A 19349-nucleotide genomic window follows, 5' to 3' on the forward strand; every position below is an offset into this window, starting at 1 on the left:
GTTACCTGACATGTTAGCATCCTTTTGACAGACATCATCACTTATCAACATCGCCTAAAGTTATGGTCTTGTTCTGGAAAATGTTAAGAGCCTTATTATAGTAATCTGTTGAACTTGGACCTCTCTGACCTCTCCCTTAACTCCGAACATCAGAACAGTATTAAACAGAGTGAACTCACATCCAAATTGAAAATTAGGAAAATTTAAGATTACATGACTCATCTAGTCCAGGTGATGAACCTGTAAAGCAGGGGCTTCAGTGACAGGTAGCTGCTGAGGGCCACATTCTATCCTTACACCATAATGGCTTCAATAGTACAACTGATGGCAGAATTCGGCCCTTAGTTGATACTGGTAAAAATTTCAAAGGTGCCTAAGTCCCACTGAAAGTCAATGGCTCCTAAGTAATTTTAGGTGCTTTTGAAAATTTTACCCTACACCTTCCTTTTAAAGTTACAACTCATGACAAAAGTCACTCACTCAAGGCAAATATTTTCTTGTGTGTGCAAATTCATTGTACATTAAAGTACACTATAATCCATTTATTATTATTTGTATTGCAGTAGTGCCTAGGGAACCCAATCATGGCTCAGGGCTCCATTAAACAAAAACAGAACAAAAAGATGTTTGATTTCACATTTTCGAAGCAAAGTCAGATAATGTGGATACTTTCTGACTCCTCTATAAAAGCCTGATCCTGCTGTTAAGGGTCACATTAAATTATCATTCTCCTGTGAGTAATGACATCAGGATCAGCCCTTAAACTTTTTTTTCCATTTTGAAACATTTTAAGCTTTTGATTGAACAAAAATCTCTAATGTGCAATACAATTTAAAGGGCAAATTCTTCTCTGCCAGTCAGGGCATATGTGTGAAATTTGTTTTAATTTTTATCCAGGTCAGCTATGTAAATTGCATTACCATGCAAATTACAATGACCACAAATTAGTCAGACAGGAAGAAAGTGCAAGTAGAAATCCCCAAGGACTGTGTTGAGAGAAAGCATTGGCAGGATGGATCACTAATGAAGGGGAAGGATATAACTGAAAATACTCACGTGAAGACAAAATACTCCTACACATTCTTACACAAGCATTGACCATCCAAAATCAACAGTATAAAATGGATGTCAAACAAGTTTCATTATTCACGTTGTATTTCAATCCTTAATTTTTGTAGCTAGCCTTGCCCCATCAATCCCCCTGTCCCCATATGGTAGCTTTAATACTGCCAAGAGCTAACAATTCTATAAAATATATAACTGCACTATCTTGGCTAGCCCTTAAACACCATTTCTTATCCTGATTTCCTTAGGGACAAGTTGTGTGTGCAAGGGCCAAAGGGCCCTCTTGTAGCAGAATCAGTGTGCAAGGGATTGGGCAGGGTTTGGAGAGCCCACACAGAAATCAATGGGTCTGCACACTTGTGTAATGTAAGCAGAATGTGGTGATTTAGCAAGGATATTGTGCACCAAGAGATACAACCTGTTCCCCTTACTCATGTTAATAGTCTCACTGAAGTCAATGGAACTACTTACACGAGTAGGACTACTCATGTGAGCAATCTGAGCAGGACAGAACCACAGATAAGGCTCAATAAGTTTCCTATTGAAAAGAGTGGCAAAACTCCCATTGACTTTACTGGGAGCAGGCCCATATTGTCTTCAATTAATGCATAACATTCCCAACAATATCAATGGGGATGCCACTACAGACTGGGTGCAGCTTTTGGTTCAAACAACTCAAATCACTTGTACTTTTACTTATATGCATTCAAAAAGAATTTACAAAAGAGAAGTGGCAAGAACAAACACACTTTAATTTTGTACTATCTTATTACAGCCTTTTAGAAAGATGAATTGTGCTCCCTTTTCTATATTTGTTACATTCTTTGTCATGAGAAACAACACATCATAATCTCAGTGGATGATAAAGTCTGTGCTGTGGCAAAGTAACATGAAAAATAAAGATACTCATGTTTATTAGTACTGCACAGAATTCCTAGACTTAACAACTGTTTTATAACGTATTACCCTAACAACCACTGTAAGTTTCTGACACTTTCAAAAGGCAGCTAAGAAACTTGCAGATAATGAATATCTCACTGGATTTTCCAGCGTATAGAAACTAAAAGCATTGCTAGCACAATGTATAAAGAAAATGGTTTTACTGGGAAACTAATCATACTATTTAGGAATGTGGAAGGCAATTTTTGTTAGCAGATAAAGCAACCACTTAATATCCTGTAATCAAACAGGATAAAACAAGATTTCCTATTACTTTTTAGCCAGCTAGAAGGACTTACCTTTCACTGTGAAAACAAACCACATAGCTTCAGTAATGGAGGAAGCAAATTAAGTATTAACTAAAGCAAACTTTATTTATTTCCTTGGATCTAGAGTCCAACAGGAGGCACTGAACCGATGGAGCTAAAATACCAATCACAGCACAGGTACTCAATTGCTTGAATTTTTGAGGTTCCTTATTGTGAAAGGAAGTTTGTTCCATGTCTATCTCATAGAATAATTCCCCCACAGGTCAGCAGTGATATAGATCTTTTTATTAATTATTATTAGCAGATACAAAATCTACCTTATTCTTGGGTGAAAACTGTGGATAGGTAAGAAATATTAATCCATCATCATTGGTGTTATTACTACTATATCCTGGACATCCTTGGATGCTACATGCTCTCTCGGAGCCTGATCTTGGAAAGTACTCAGCACTCTCAGCCCCCATTGACACATATGGGAGCTAAAACCCTCTTAGGAGGCATTCAACGCCTTACAGAATCTGTTACATTTATGAAAATGAAAAATGAAAATCAAACACAAAAAAGTCAAACATAAAAAATAAAAGTCACATTTATTTAAATAAAAATATACACACAGTGTACAATGGATATGGCTTACATACAGCAACCAAACAAAAATGGTAGTTCCTGAAGTACAAAGATAGAAGGAGCTGGGGCAGCCTACCTGTGCTTCAGTTTCTCTGAATAAATACACATTGTGGGCTAAAGCCTGTTAGTCTTGCTCGTACAAGTAGTCACACTGACTAAAGAGAGCAGGATTTGGCCATTACAGTTACACAGAAATAGCTACACAAAAGGAAAACAAGTACCACAGTGACCCTATGATTGTACAATTGACTTTCACAAAAATTTGAACGTCAGGCTCCTCTTCATCTAATTTTAAAGCACACAAGGTAAAACTATATGCATGCAAATTGGGAAAAGTACAAACACCACCACCCGGATGCTAATTCTCTCTCATGCTAAGGGAAGGCAATCTGAGCTGCACTGTCGCCCCCCACCCCACCCCCCACTGCATTACCTTGCCCTTGTCCCCATTCTTCCCTCCCTGCCCTCACACACTTCTGGTGTTTTGTGTGTGCTCTCTTTGGAATTTGGGTATGTGATTTCACAAACAGGGGTTTTTTAAGGTCCTGATTCTCAAGCTTGTGTGGGTGAATGCAATTTTTCAGTCTTGGATTTTTGGTAATATACTATAGCTTCCTTTTAATTTGCTACATTACTTATTCAGAAGATTGTGTTTGGCGAAAGGGAAAAATAAAGGAAGGTATTTTAGAATTTATGACCGTTTTAGAGCATATGCTGCATCGTCTAGGAACACAAAGCAAATAACAGTTGATGCATTAATCAGTGGTTCTCAAACGTTTGCATTAGTGACCCCTTTCGCACAGAAAGCCTCTGAATGTATCCTCCCTTCTGAATTAAAAACACTTCTTTATATTTAATGCTATTATAAATGCTGGAGGTGAAGCAGGTTTGGGGGTGGAGGCTGACAGCTCATGGCCCCCATGTAATAACTTCGTGACCTCCTGAGGGGTCACAACCCCCTGTTTGAGAATCTCTGTTATATGATTAAAGAAAAACAGAATACTAATCAATACTCTAGGCTACTGAAAAACCATTTCTCTTATATATGAAGAAGCAATTTTGCGATGATTTTTAAAATATTTGCTCTTCTAGATCCATTTGATTTTTCCCTTTTAAACAATAATAAATTATTTAAAGCTTCTTTTTTCTGCAATTGGAAACATCTGCTCGAACGCACAGCTCTTTTTAAAAACTACCAAGTAACAAAAGGCAAGATGCAATACATATCTGATGGCAAAGCCAATACCACATGCTCTCTCTTTACGGCAAGAAAGCATCAATATAGAAACTAATGGGTTTAAGTTCACAGCAGAGTCACCTGATGTGAAATAATTCTAAAATTGCCTCAGCCAAGTAACTTTTTTATATTGAATTTTTTCAGTGTAATCTTTAACAATTACACCGTATGATGTTAAATACGTTTACCACTTTGAAAGAACTGATCACAGAATTTCTCAAACCATCTCTTAAAACTGAAAATAAAAATCAACTTATTTCCTGAAGTATAAGAAGAGTCATACTATATGCCGACAAATGTAAACACATGATGTTCTGCACTTCTTCGCAGCCAGGCACCTAAAACATCAGTGGTGATTTAGAATATTGCCAGCCAGGCTTTAATTTGCTTAAAATAACAATTTTGATTTGGATTGATTTGTATGGATTTAAAGAGGGCCCAATATATATATAATATATATATATTATTGTTTCCTGCTTACAATTGAAGCCAAAAATCTGGACATTAAAATTCATAGTGCAAAGAACTTTTACTGATGCTCCTTTTGTTGGCGTCAGCCTGCTCTTTAGACTGCTGGTTCATTACAGTACATGTATTGCTAATGTTTCATCAACATACACAGCATCATAGAGACATAATGAGATAATGGAATTAGAAATGTTCTCTACGCTCTAATCATTTCATAAAAGCTAAACTATAAACAATAAATATTAAAAGTATGTTCTTACCAAACTCCCTGAAAGAAGATCGCAGAAGAAAAAACCTGCCTGTATGACAATATGTCAGTCCTACGCATATATTGAAGAATAGAAGTTTTACAGATATCACTGAGAAAATATTATATTAAGGTTGCATTTAGCTTTTCCCTTTTCTTACAGTTTAAACTGGTTTGCTACTTCCATGCTAACCTATGGTACAAAAATTACATAAGTAAATAACAGTGCGCTATGCAAACATTCAACGTGGGTAGCACTTTTGCTCAAGTTTCACTGAGTCAAATCCTGTTGATCTTATTCAAGCAAGGACTGTACTCCCAGTGACTTCAGCGGGACTATTCACATGAGTAAGGCAAGCAGAATTTGGCCTTAAATGCCAGATACACATTAAACATGGCTGTTTTCTATCCCTTGAAAGACTGGCTCTCAAAATAGAAGCTTTCATTCCTTACAAAAGTTTTTACAGTGCAAAGTCTGAACATTGTAGTGACTCTGCCATTAAGATAAGTCAGTTCTCTTCAATAATACATTAGCAAATGGTACAGTTTGCTCATGAAAATCAATTTGCTCAGAATTACTCCTCCAATATGCATTCGGAGCCCTCTGTTAACCCTTCAAGTGGTGTGCAGGGCTTTGGAAAGACCCTCCGTTCTGGGTTGGTATGTTATAGTTGGTAACAGCAGCAAAGGATATTTGCATTCATAAAAATCCAGGTTGAAGAATATTTAGTTTTGCATCCATGATTAGCTGACAACTCAGTTTTGGAGACAGATCCTCAGCTTTTGTAAATTGTCATAGGTCCATTGCACTCAATGAGCCTGTAACAATTCACACCAGGTCAGGATCTACCCTGTGGAATCTAAGTCAGAGGAAATATTTCAACAGAAAAGGGGTTTTCAGCACTGAAGTAGCAATGTGAATGCTGATATACTTGAAGTTGTGCCAGCATGTTTTCTGTGGGTCTTTGAATCTGTAAATATTTGTTCCAATCAAAAACTTGGCATCCAAAGCTTCTGCTTTGCCTAAAAAAACCAACATTTTTTAAAGACCCAAACACCACTGTGCCCAGTTCTGTTTCACTGTGGACTATTGCGTGGTTTTTAAAAAAATATTTGGGGAAGCAAACTGGTAACAATTTAAAAATAACAATTGTGGGTGATTTTCAAGGTTAAAAAGTATGTAAAAATGATGTTTATTACAGCAATTTAAGCCCTTGTTTGCACATGACTCATATAGCTTCACTGTTTAAAATTACGTAATTAAACACAATATGATCATGGTGCAGTAGTAATTCAGAGCCCAAATGTTTTTAAAAGGTCACAACATTATGATTTAAAATCTAGAGACAAAGATCTTGAAACATTCCTTTCCCTTTCTATCGAATTTATTATGGATTAAAGTCAGTGGGGTTTTATGTAAATTACTCTAAAACCTATAGAATTTAACAGAGAATGATACCCCTGCCATAGAAATTTGCAGATTGGTTTAAAAATACTATAAAAAGTTTATATTTTCTCGGAAGTTCTATAGGATTATTTTACAGAGAAATGCAGGCTCAAGCCCCTAATGTATATATTCAGTAACTTTTTTTTAAAACTGTAAACATGACCAAAAGAATGTTGAGATCACAGCAAATGTGGCAGCTAGACTGACAGGATAGATTGTAACATTCCTAGGAAGACTTTGGTTCAATAAATACGAATTAAGACTTTTTATGAGTCCGTTCTATAATGGTTAAAAATCCATATAAAAATACAGATTTATAAATTAGAATGCAATGGCTAACTCCATTAGTAAATTATATAGTATGGAAAGGAATGCAAGACCTTCAGTTCACATCTGTCTGATTTTATCTCCGTAGTGTATTTATGGAAGATGCTGTGACAACTGCAAAAGGCTCGTTGTGGTCTATTGGGTATTTAATATATAATAAAAGAAAAATCTAAATACATATCCAATGATCAAACAAGACAGTGCCAAAGAAGTCATATGTATGAGTAAATCATAAAAGTACCAAAATATTATTTAAATGTCAGTGTTACCTGCTTTGAACAAGCTGTTCTAAATTCATCAAGTACATTTATGGCATGGATGAAATCCTGGCCGCACTGAAGTCAATGGGAGTTGGGGCCAGGATTTCACCCCATATGTTTAATAATTATTCAGAGACCTCATCTTTCAAACATTTAGGAATACGTGTAAATTTTACGAACATGGCTGCTCATTTTCCTCATTACATGTGCATGTGTGCAGGATTACAGTCTTAAATATATATTTTATTAGTACAAATACAGATTTACACAACAGATCCCAATGGATTGAAAGGAGTATTTTACAATTCATTATGCCCCAGTACTTCTGTGACTCCTATACTACAGGGGCTGCAGATGTTAATCTCTCCGTCTTGGCCAAATTCTGAATTTGGTAATTACACTTTGCCTACGGTATCTTAAATTTCCTATGTCATTTTATTGGATAAAATTCTTATCTTCCTGCCCTAAATATTTTATCTCCAAAGTGAAGGTGCGATACAAATGTCAGTCATCACTGAGTGATTTTTTGTTTTGTTTTGTTTTTGGTTGGGGGGGAATATAATTAACTGATGTGATTAAAAACCCTGTGATGTCTAGAAGATAAATTTAGGAGTGACAAAAGCTGGCAACGGCACTAAAATTCAGTTAAGGCTGAAGAGTAGCCTTTGCCTACATATTGCATTACACATGTGACAGAAAATCAGCTAACTAGCCACAGTGTAGCAGATTAAGGAGTATTTACCCTCATTATTATGCTTGTGTTGGGCTTTGTGCTGTATAAAAATTTAGCAAAACTGTACATGTAAGTAATTCCATCCTAAAGAGCTACGTTGCCTCTGATACATAGGAATCACATCACCCAGCACTAAAATGAAGCACAGGAACGCCCAGTAAAGTCTAAGGGGCAAATGTGGGTCACTTTACTCACCTCAGTAACCCCTCTGACTCCACTGAGATGAACACATACATAAAATGAGTAGGATTTGACTCTAGCACAGAATGCCAAGAATAATACATCCAACCGGAACTGCAGAGAGGCAGAATGCAATTACCAAATTACAAACTGCAATTATATTATGTAATTACCAAACTTCAAATTACAAGCTGCAATTACCAAACTTCTATAGAGAAGCAGAATGTAATTACCAAATTTAAATATGGCCAACAGACCGAGATTAACGCGCCTTGGAAAGAATGCCATGGGGGTCTTTGACCACAGGGGACCTGGATCTCTGTTTTATGCCTGATGCAGAAGACATCACTTCCAGCAGGATGGTGCCACTTCACACAGTACTCAGGAATAGCACCAGTACAGACTCAGAGTGCCCCCTATGGAATCACTAACATCAATTCCTGCAGCAATCTGCATTTTCCTTTTTGGTCTTCCATGAAGCTACTTGAGACGCCCAATTCTACTACTTTATGAAATCTGGTTAAATTACAGCCTAGCATCGAGGTCTGTGTATACTTGGTTTTGAGAACACTCAAGCATTAATCAGACAATAACTGAGGTTTTCTTTCATAGTAACGGACTACAGTTATTTTAATTTAAAATAGATCCACTGATAGCTGACCAAGATAACTCCTGGTTTTGTTACACACTCCCAATTCATGACACACAAACAGCAATGTTTATATTATCTAATTAGGATAGATGTGTGTTTCTTATTACATTATAAACTTAGGTATCAGCTTTTCCATATGTCCCCTCTGGTGGTCTGTAGTACTTTGGGAAAGCCATCAGCTGTATCATGTTGAATGCATACTTTCTGCATTTGATATTCTTCAGTACATTCTCTATGCGGCATCCTTCTCTGGTGAAAGGGGAAAAAGTACAACTTCATGAAACACGGAATAAATAAATATGTTTTATTTCTTCATTGCAGAGTTTCAGCAACAGTTGAAGTAAAAATAACAAAAGATTCAACTCTACATTTTTGTTTTTCCACAAGTGATGATACATCTTACAAAATTAAATCCAAGGCCAGCCCCAATACAGTTATTGCCCTCAGAAATAGATGATGAGAATTTTATATTTGCCCTTAAGGTTTAATCAATGTTTAGTAAAAATTTTTAAATAATTTATTTAATGATACATTTCCATGCTAACTTTAGAAATATATCTGCCTTTTAAATCCTTTCACAATATTCCTTCATACTCTTTACTGTACATGTTAAAGTCCACATGTAGCCCTAAATATGCAGCTTCTAGGAGTAAGGCATTTTATTAAGTCTGGCCCTATAGATTTGTAAAGGAAATTTTACTATCTAGTTTATTTCAATATGTTTAGCTTTGCAATGAAAAAAAAAGAGAAAATGGCTTTCCAAACAGCCTAACCCAACTCTCTTCTTAACAAAGGAAGGATGCTTGTTCACATACAGTACAAAAGTCACAAGTGCCAAAGTGGGGCATCAAGACACAAACAAGACTTTGTTAAAAAGAATATAAAAGTGTCTTGAAAGCAAAAGCAACCAAAGCAACAGTTACAAACAGGTTAATTTAATTACAAAACAGAACTCATTCTACCTCCATATAGTTACTTGACAGAAAAGGGTTAGTTGAAGCAATGTAGTAACATAACCTATTTGTTAAACAAAACAGAAGATTCCATCAGCGAATAAACAACAATGAAAGCAGCACAATGAAAATTAATCCAACAAACCGCCCCATCCATTATTCTTGGCTCAGGGTTAGTTTGTATTATGCAAAATCACTTTTGACCTTTTAAACTGATAGACTGAATAGGAGTTTGGAAACGGGGGGGGTGGGGTTCAAGCTTTCAGGATCCTGTAATTTGTCTGATATAGAGACACTAATATATATACATATATATGATCTTTCTTTGAGCTAGTTGAAGAGGGAAAACTTTACCATGAACAAAAAGAGGAAATTAACTGACTTAATGCATAGTATACTTCTTAGATATCAGAAAAAATAAATGAAAACACTATACAGTTTAGACACTTGTATCCTATAGACAAATCCTGTGAGTCTGAAAATGTAGAAATATTACAGCATAATTCTTTTATTTTTAAGTTAGTTTGTTGCTGTTTGTAGAAAAGAAAGGAACACAAGTGAAGTTTATTGATATTTGGCTAATAGTAAAGCAAGACTTAAGATAAGCCACACAACCAGCAAGTGTGAGCTGACAAGCAGCAAGGCGACAGGATAGAAGTGACGAGAAGTTGGCTTGTTATCAGTTAGACAGCCTGTCTCAGGATCATCCGACTCATTCAGTGCTCCCTGGGTTTGTCTGCTGTTAAACAGGGGAAGTTAGGAACAAATAGAATAGCATTTAAATAGCAAAGAAAGCCAATACTTAGGTATTCTGACAACAAAGAGACACTAAACATGTCCAGTTGATGTAGCAGATTTATGCTAAATAATTCCAAACATTTTACTCTGTTCTGCACTCAAATGGGAAGCACAGTGAACTAGCTAACTAGCTGTCTATTATTTTTTAAAAGCTTTAACAGTGTGTTTAAGTGGCATTCACAGGTTAGAGGCTCTTAATAACAAAAATGAAATGAGCTGGACTGTGACTAAGACAAACACAAGAACTGATATGTAGTGAAATAAATGAATAAATGCATGGCTTAGGAAAGGAAAACAAGAACACTGTGGTGTCTCTGTGGTGCTTACATTTTTTTAGTCCACTCCAGCTTCACTATCTGCTTCTTGTACACGGGATCTTTTTGAAACAATTCAATTTTTTTTGGTGTGTTTTTGGCTCTTTAAAAAATAATTGGAACAAATTTAACCTTTTTTTGAACAAACTCAGCAGCACTGTTAACTCAACCTTATAAGCTAAATAAATGTTTCATTCAAAGGTCAAGGGCATTGTACCTTGTTCAGACAAATCAACTGTGGGTTAATCTGTACTACAGTGAGGTTCTTCTGAGTCTTTAAAAGTTGTGTTGTCTCTGTATTAGAGCAGTAAGGATACCATCAAATGACTTTTAAACTTTTCAGTTGTAAACTTGGTAGCTATTCCAGATATCATCTATGTAAGTGGAATATGCAATATGGACACTTTAGCTAAACCCTTCAACCCCATTAAAGTTATATTTGCATGTGCTCAGGACTCCCGGTAAGGGCTTTCCCTTGGGCAGGGATAACTGGTACAGTTAAAAATGAAATTAGCTCTTTTGCTATCACCAGAGAGTACAATTATTCTACCGCAGTTTCAAGGGAAATGAACGGATGGTCAAGAAAAGCCAGATGTGTCAGATTGCACTGGAGCATTTTTCTGACACACCTACCACTGGTATGTCGTTTATCATGAAAGAAGATACTGAAAAGAAAATACAGGACCATTATGGCACTACCCTGAGTGGGGTGAAAAGACTGCAGCTGTTGTACCACCCCTTAGAAAAATACAGCATGCACTGCCTTTTGCAGTTGGCTTGTGCAGGGGGATAGCAGAACCAAGTCCCTGTTTCCTTATTGCCTTATTAGAGAGAGACAAGGTGGGTCAGGTAATATCTTAGCTGGTCCAATACAAGATATTACTTCACCCACCTTGTCTCTCTGATACCCTGGGACAACACAGCTACAACTATAGTGCATCAAACAATTATTAGCGAGACTAATACTCCCAAAGGTGTTAGGCCCAGCACTAAAGGGAGGCAAAGATTGAAATTATGGCTGGGTACCACAAAGGGGCTAGCCAAAATTTGTCACAAAATAATTATGTTTGAAAAATCCAAAGAAATAATTAAATGCTCCATTTCCCCTTCCCTTTCAACTCTTTCCTTTACAGCAATGGGTAAAAAGGATTCCCAAAACTATTCTAAACAGCAAAAGGTAAAGGCCCGAACTCCCGATGACTTTAATGAGAGCAGGACAAGGCCCTTAATGCTATTAATCATTTCAGTATGAAATGCCCTAAATTATCTTCTTCCCTTGGTCTCGTGCTTTCAAGTGCCTATGAGTCTAAATTTATACAGAAACTATTAAGAAATTAAGCTGACACAGTAAATTATGCTGATTTAGGCTGTGCTGTGACTTAGATTTATTAGAGAATTCTACATCTGTCCAACCTGATGTCAATCTCTCTGTTTTCAGGATGGTAATTTCAATATCTCTCAATTGTGCAGGTCACAATGCATTTTGCTTTGCTTTAACATACTCTACATTCTTTTGGCGCATGCTGCCTTTTCATTTCTCTTCCCTTCGCAAAATCTCCATGGGAACCCCACAAACCTTCCTTGGCTCTCTCCTATCTCTGGGTGACTTCATCTGCTGGTGACCTGATGGTTTCAATTACCATCTTCGTGCTAGTGAATCACAGACCTACATTCTTACTTCTGACCAATGTCTCTCCATCCAAACTTACATCTCAGCCAGTCTCCTGGATATCTCACCACCATCTTCATAACTGGCTCTACTTTTCAATCTCAGCAGAAAGGCTAAAGACAGAGACTAGATGATGTTTTCCCTTGGAAATGGTCCAACCGGAACAGAGCTGAAATACACTGGTGGGTCAGTTTGCACTGCCTGCACTTTAGTTGTTCTATAGTAGAAGAACTTCATTCTCAATGGCAGCCAAACACCTCCTGCAGTAAAAGTACCACATTATTGTAATTTATTTTAAGTGGGTGTGGGTGAAGTGATTTGCATGTTATAATTCCAGAAATGTGACTCCTTTATTTATTTAGTATATTCTGCTCTGTTTTTTGCTCTGTGCCTCAGTGGTTGTGTTCTGTTCTTTCATCGAGGTCTGTATAGCTCCCATTAGCATGAATAGGATTTATGAGGGTGCATCAACAGGAATATATATAAAAGCCATTTGTTCTGTTGCTTAAAAGATATAGTGTCCCACTGTACATTTGTTCTTTGATATACTGAAAAGCACGATCAGTGGTTAATCTCTTCATATCAGGAGTCACTTCTCGCCCCAGTATCCACTATGAACTGCTGATGCTCTGGAACTTCTACTCCAAGAATTAGTGGTATCTCATAAATCTGCTCATCAGAAGATACATTTTCAAAGCTGAGGGCAGGAGGATAGTGCCCAAATACAGTATCAGATAAGTTGGCACCATACCAAGAGTATCAAAACACACCTTTAACTTAAAAAAATTTATCACAGGCAGCTATTTTCTCAGACAGATGCTATGGAGGTGATGTCAACACTACAGCTTATGTTGGCATAACTTACGTTGCTCAGCGCTGTGAATAAACCACCTCCCCATGGGACATAAGCGCTAGTGTGGACAGTGCTATGTCAGTGGGAGAGCTTCTCCCGCCAACATAGCTATTGCTTCTCGCAGGGGCTGGAGTCGTTAAGCTGATGGGAGAACTCTCTCCTATTGGCTTAGAGCAGCTACATAGAGAGCTTTCGGCGGTGGTGCTGCCACTGTAAACTCTCTAGGCCATGTCTATATGTACAGCGCTGCAGTGTGTCTGGTGAAGATGCTCTGTGCCAGCAGGAGAGAGGTCTCCTGTCGGCATAAAAGAAAAGAACTTCTGTGAACGGCAGAAGCTATGTCAGCGGGAAAAGCTCCCCTGCCAGCATAGCGCTGTGCACATGAGCACTTATGCAAATGCAGTTTATGTCGCTCGGGGAGCAGTGGGATATTCACATTCCTGAGCAACATAAGTTTTGTGGACATAGACTGTAGTGTAGACATAGCCCTACTGTAGCTGTGTCCTAAGGCTGTTTTAATGAAGTTGCCAGAAGAGATTGTCATTATATGGGAAGAATTCTCTAATGCAAATCTCTGAGTTGCTTTAATTTCATAGCAGAAAGTAACTGGGCAGACTGGAGAATCCAGCTCTAGATAATTAAAGATGCAATTTTAAACACTTAGTTTGTAGTTACCAGTCTGCTCTTGCATCACCAACTCCCAAGGAGAAGAGTATTACTCTCTACAATTGTCTTTCACAAACACACTGAAACCTAGAAAAGTTCCTCTGAGATGGAGTTGTGAACTTCAATGTACACTGACTGAAACACAATTCTTGAATGTATCTCTTGAATTTCACTGCCAGAAATGGAAATGATCAAACGGTCCCATTTTGGCCCTAGCTTACAGGAGAGAATTGTTTTGAGGTTTCAAATCTAAAATTTCTCCCTAACCCTTGATTCTCACTATGTCATCCGCACAACCACCCATGCTGTCTCAGAGCACTTCTGAATACATGCCAAAGAGCAGAGCAGAGGGTTTTAAAAAGCACAAATAAGATTTATTTCATAGCTGAGTCGAGATGCAATGTTATTTTTTAAGATGAAGAAGATGATGCTCATTAATCAAAGACACCTGGGGCTGCGAATACCTCTTCAACCCTTTAATTCTCTTTTATATGATTTTATTTCAGGTTGTTTTACTTGAGACTTACCACACTGAGGAGCCATCAAGCCATCCAATGGAGTTCTAAATCTAAAATCTATGCCTTATTCCCAATCGGAATTTCCAGCTTAATCTTCCAGCCATTGAATCACCTTTCTCGGCTCGCCTGAAGAGCCCATTATTTAATATTTGTTCCCAAGGTAAGTACTTACAGACTGTAATCAAGTCACCCCTTAATCTTCTCTTTGTTAAGATAAATGGATTGAACTCCTTGAATTAATCACTATTAGGCATGCTTTCTAATCCTTTAATCATTCTTGTGGCTCTTCTCTGAACCCTCTCCAATTTATCATCTTTCCTGAAGTGTGTACGCCAGAACTGGACACAGTATTCCTGCAGTGGGTCACATCAGTGACAAATACAAAGGTAAAATAACCTTTCTACTCCTACTTGAGGTTTCCTTGGCAACAATCAGGATCGAGACACCCCAAGGGGAGAACAGGGGATTGAACCCCAAAGAATAAACAATCAACTGTATACAACGTTACTGTGCTATACAATACATTGAGTAAGGTCTATTGTGAAAGATTGTAGTGTTCTAAACTTGATAATCATTATGACCTATGTATGCAGGCTATGGTTATGTATTTATGTATTTGTGAACTGGGCTCAGAAACTTTGTCTCCACGCACATCAGGACAGGGAGCAATCAGACAGGGAGGAGCACCTCCCAAGCCGAGTGTTTATATGCAACCAGCTCCAAGTAATGACCCATTGTCCAGCCAGGAAAAGACCAGGATGGGCCATTAGAGTTAAAGGAAAGACATGGAGACATTCCAAATGTGGAATCAAGAGGGAGTTCCACACACTGAATAAACCTGAGTCTCCATGTACAGGGGTATGGGGGAGGAGAAAAAAGCCTTTTAAAAGCAGGATTTTGACTGAAGTTTTTCATCCAGAAATTTAGAGGCAGGAAGCAGTCAGTGAAATGATGCATCCCCACTATAATTAGGGGAGAAACTGTTCAAAAGCAATAGTTACCTTGTATTAGAAAAGGGATTTTATCCAATATGGAAATATAAAGCCTGAAGTTGCATCTTTATGTTTATTTGCTGGGTAACTTGTATATGTTTGCTCTCCCTTAATCTGTGTTTTTTCTATTAAATGAACCCAAACAGATTGCTATTGTGCAAACTGTGTGGAGCGTGGGGGCCAAAGTAAGCTGGTATCTGGGGGACTGGTTTCACATTTTTGGGGGTGATGAACCAGAAGGGAAAAGTCCAAGTGTCTGACAGTTAAGAACTCAGGGAGGATGGATTTGTGGAGACTTGGGACAGGAAGGGCTGTTGGTGTCACCTTGCAACGGGTAACTAGGCTGGTGGAAGCCAGGGTGCTTGTGGGCAGGCTACTGAGTAGCACAGCATTAAGGCGCCCCGAGCTTATGGGGCACACACTCCTTATTGTTCTGGGTGATCCTCAAAATGTCACACCCCTGCTTATGCATCCACGGATCACATTAGCCCTTTTGGCCATAGTGCACACTAGGAACTCATGTTCAGCTGATTATCCACCATGACCCCCAAGTCTTTTTAAGAGTCACTGCTTTCCAGGATAGAGCCCCACATCATGGAAGTATGGCCTGTATTGGGGGTGGGCAGTAATTTTCGCAGGTGGGCCACTCCACGAATTTTGATAAGTCGTCATGGGGCCACACATTTCTACTACATTAATGGAAGGGGTGTGGAGTCTGGGAGGGAGTTTGGGTGCAGGAGGGTGCTCCGGGCTGGTGCAGTGTTGGAGTGCAGAAGAGTTGAGGGGTCTGGGAGGGAGTTTGGGTGCAGGAGGTTGGGGTGTGAGGTGCAGGCTCTGGCCGGGAGGTGCTTACCACAGGTGGCTCCCAGCCAGCGGTGCAGCAGGGCTCAGGCAGGTTGCTTGCCTGCGTGCATGCTGTGGCCCAATGCCACTCCCAGAAGTGGCTGCGGCCAGCTGCTGCTGGCACATCTCTGCGTGCCCCTTGCGGGGAAGGGGGCAGCAGGTTTCTGTGCACTGCCCGCACTTGCAAGCACCGCCCCTGCAGTTCCCGTTGGCCGGTTTCCAGCCAATGGGAGCTGTGAGGATGGTGCTGGGGGTGGGGGCAGTGCCCGGAGCCTCCTTCCCCCCGCCAGGGGCGCACAGAGACATACTAGCAGCAGCCAGACACTTCTGGGAGCGGTGTGGGACCACGGCAGGCAGGCAGCCTGCCTGAGTGCTCCGCGAGACTTCTAGCGGCCCGGACGCGGTGATCGCAAGGGGGCAAACGAGACCCGACAGAAATGTTAGACCGTATTGAAATGTTAGACCTGTGGGCCGTATGTTGCCTGATCTAGACCCAAGCAATGATCATTTGGTGGGGCTGGAATGGAGAATCTTTTAAGGGGTTAGTGAGTTTAATCAGTGATTCGGAGACAGTTTCCATTCCACAGATTGCCAGTGTACAGTCTAATCCATGTGTCAGAGTGCAGCACCAGGCACTCTTTCCTGCTCTCTCTCCTGCCTTATCTATCCTCCTGTTTTTCCTGTTCTTTTCTGTACTCCAGCCTCCTCTGTTTCCCATCTCCCTTCTTGTTTTCTCCTCTTTAGTCTTCTCTTTTTCTGTCATAAACCTATCTTATTTTTAACTGATACTGCCTACTGCTCTCCACCCGGCTTTCCCGCTTCCTTTTCCAGGTTAAGTGCTGCTTGTCCACTCAGCTGACTGAACTGAAATGTCAAGATGTGGTACTCATAGCGAGATATTCAAATCTTGGAAATTTCAGAAAAGGCCTGATCAAACAACATTCATGCACCATAAATGCCCATCAGTGCAATGAGGGTTTGGAATGTGGGATCAGGCCCAAAGAAGACACCCCTGTTTTTGAAGTGCTGTTTGATCACAGTGAAAGAGTGGCAGTTCTGTTGAAGTGGCAGGGCTGCAGACTTAAAATGCATTTAAATATGAACAAACCCTAACCTTCACGCTGTCATTAAAACACAGTACTGCTGTTGTGATGGGATAGGCCAAGAATGGGAACATTGATAGATGAAGCACACCATTCTGGCAGTATTTAATAACTGGAGAGGGACAACTGAAATGAGTTCCATTTACACAATCAGATAAAGCAAAACCATATTGTTTTCTGTGATTACACTGATAAGCTTGGGCTCCTTGGAAAGAATGCCACTGTCTAACAAAATGCAATTTACTGCAATGGTTTATGTATAGCTCTCTGAAATTACATAAATGTTTTACATAAAGAACAATGGCGCTGACTGCAGCAGTCCAGCTTTCCCACCAAGATTTGTCAACACACCTTGGCTGGGAATTTCAAAGGAGACTAAAGGAATTAGGTATCCAACTTCCACTGGCAATCAGTGAAACTGGATGCCTAACTCCCATTTATGCCTTTGAAAATCTCCTCCTGCAATCCTTTTCTTCAACACCCCTGCTATTCTCACCTTGCCAGTCTCCTACATCATGCACTATGATTGCCAATAGTGTCTGTATTCTGTGGTTTTTTCAGGATCCCCCCTGGGGATTAGGAGAAAACCTATAAACTCATTCCTGCTTGAAACCTGGGGAAAATTTGCACCCAAATATTCAAAAACTAAGTGACCTATGCTGTTTATATATTTGCTACTGTGTGATGACTAGAGCTTGGTGGGAAGTTATTTTCCCACTCAACAAATATTTTCACTGTTTCAAAAATGCTCCATTCTGCATTGGGATGAGCCTGAAACCTTTTGAAAAAAAGCATAGACCCATGCCAGAATAGGTGGGGCACTGACCTGGGATGTAGGAAACCCAGGTTTAAAGTCCATGCTTTGGCTGATTCAAATCACCCCAGGTGAGTGCTTTGACCACTAGGCTATTCTGGAAGGGTCTCCTCTCACCAGAAACTTGATCAAGAAATCTTTCTCAATTTAATTTTCCTTGAAACTGACACTTTCCCACAAAAAGTTTGACAAACTGTCATTTTCTGATGAAAAAATTGCCTTACCAACTCTAGTGAAGAAATAGCACCAAACCACTATTTATTCTCCCTACCTAATAGTTGAAACAATTTAAATTATAGCTTGGTAAAGACAAAAATAAATTATTCCTGAGCTAAGGATCTCTTAGTATTTTTTTAACAAAATAAGAAATTCTAATATACACTGAACTACTGTAAGAGCAGCTAGAAGAGCAACTTAAATACTTACATGGAGGACATGAACAATACAGATCTAGAAAATTACCAAAACAAAACTTCATGGGTGAAATCCCATCCCTGCTGAAGTCAGTGTGAGTTTTTTCATTGACTTCAACAGGTTATGCATTTCATTCCCGGTGTCTGAAGTAGAACATCTGCTAGATTTTTAACAACATATACTAATTATAAATATTAAATAATCCAAGGAAAATGGCAACTCTTTAAGATTTACTCTTTGCTACTTTCTTGGCCCCACAGAAGTCAACAAGAGTTTTGCCACTGACTTCAACAGAGTCAGGATTTCACCCTAGCTCCTCTGTAATAGCACTGTGGAAAGGCCTTAACCACGACCATTACACCAGCGGCTGGACTTTGTGGAGCCACGTATTCTATCTGAACGCTTAGCTATAGCAACAGTGTAAGACCTGTTCCAAAACCATAAAGCTAATTTATATTTCCTATGGTATTATACAGCCTACAGTGCTGTTCCAAGAGCAGATGACTGTCCATTTTATAATCCCCTTGTTTCTATCTCTGTACTAGAATCAATACCAAGACCAGTGAATCCTTTTCTATACATTGTGTTTTGTGTGTGTGTATCCCATGGACAACTTGGTTGTAGGGGCATCATTTTCATGATATTTCACTGGGCAGTTTTATCCCAGGGGCACGTCTCCTTTCCGGGACTCCTAAAATATTTTAGCAATATATGTAAGTCATACTCGACTGTGATTTGCTATTATTTACCAATGTGGTTGTTTACATTTAAAAATATCAATCTGAAAATGCTGTATAGGCAGGGAAGTAGCATGACCCTGTAGCTAAAGCCATGGAGCTAGGAAATGGGGGTTCTAATCCTAGTTTTGCAAATGTGGGCAAATCACCTAATTCCTCAGTTTTCCCATCTGTAGAATGGGGATAACTATTATCATTACTTGCCAGTCTCCTTGTTTTCACTG

The 19349-nt window shown here is 39.1% G+C and overlaps 1 protein-coding gene across 2 annotated transcripts in view; it reads right to left on the reverse strand.

The window, feature by feature from the left end:
- Positions 1–2844: 2844 nt before the first annotated feature.
- The window catches only part of INPP4B (inositol polyphosphate-4-phosphatase type II B), a 292155-nt gene continuing 275650 nt past the window's right edge, over positions 2845–19349 (reverse strand). Inside the window, exon 26 of one of the 2 annotated variants that reach the window (XM_043545736.1) lies at positions 2845–8700. In XM_043545736.1, coding sequence (XP_043401671.1) covers positions 8568–8700 — 133 coding nt within the window. In that variant the 3' untranslated portion in view covers positions 2845–8567. Of the gene's footprint in view, positions 8701–8723; positions 10144–19349 lie in introns of those variants that run through there. The other variant, XM_043545737.1, reaches the window with a different exon arrangement.

This window comes from Chelonia mydas, chromosome 4 (assembly GCF_015237465.2).
Source record: "Chelonia mydas isolate rCheMyd1 chromosome 4, rCheMyd1.pri.v2, whole genome shotgun sequence".
NCBI lineage: Eukaryota > Metazoa > Chordata > Testudines > Cheloniidae > Chelonia > Chelonia mydas.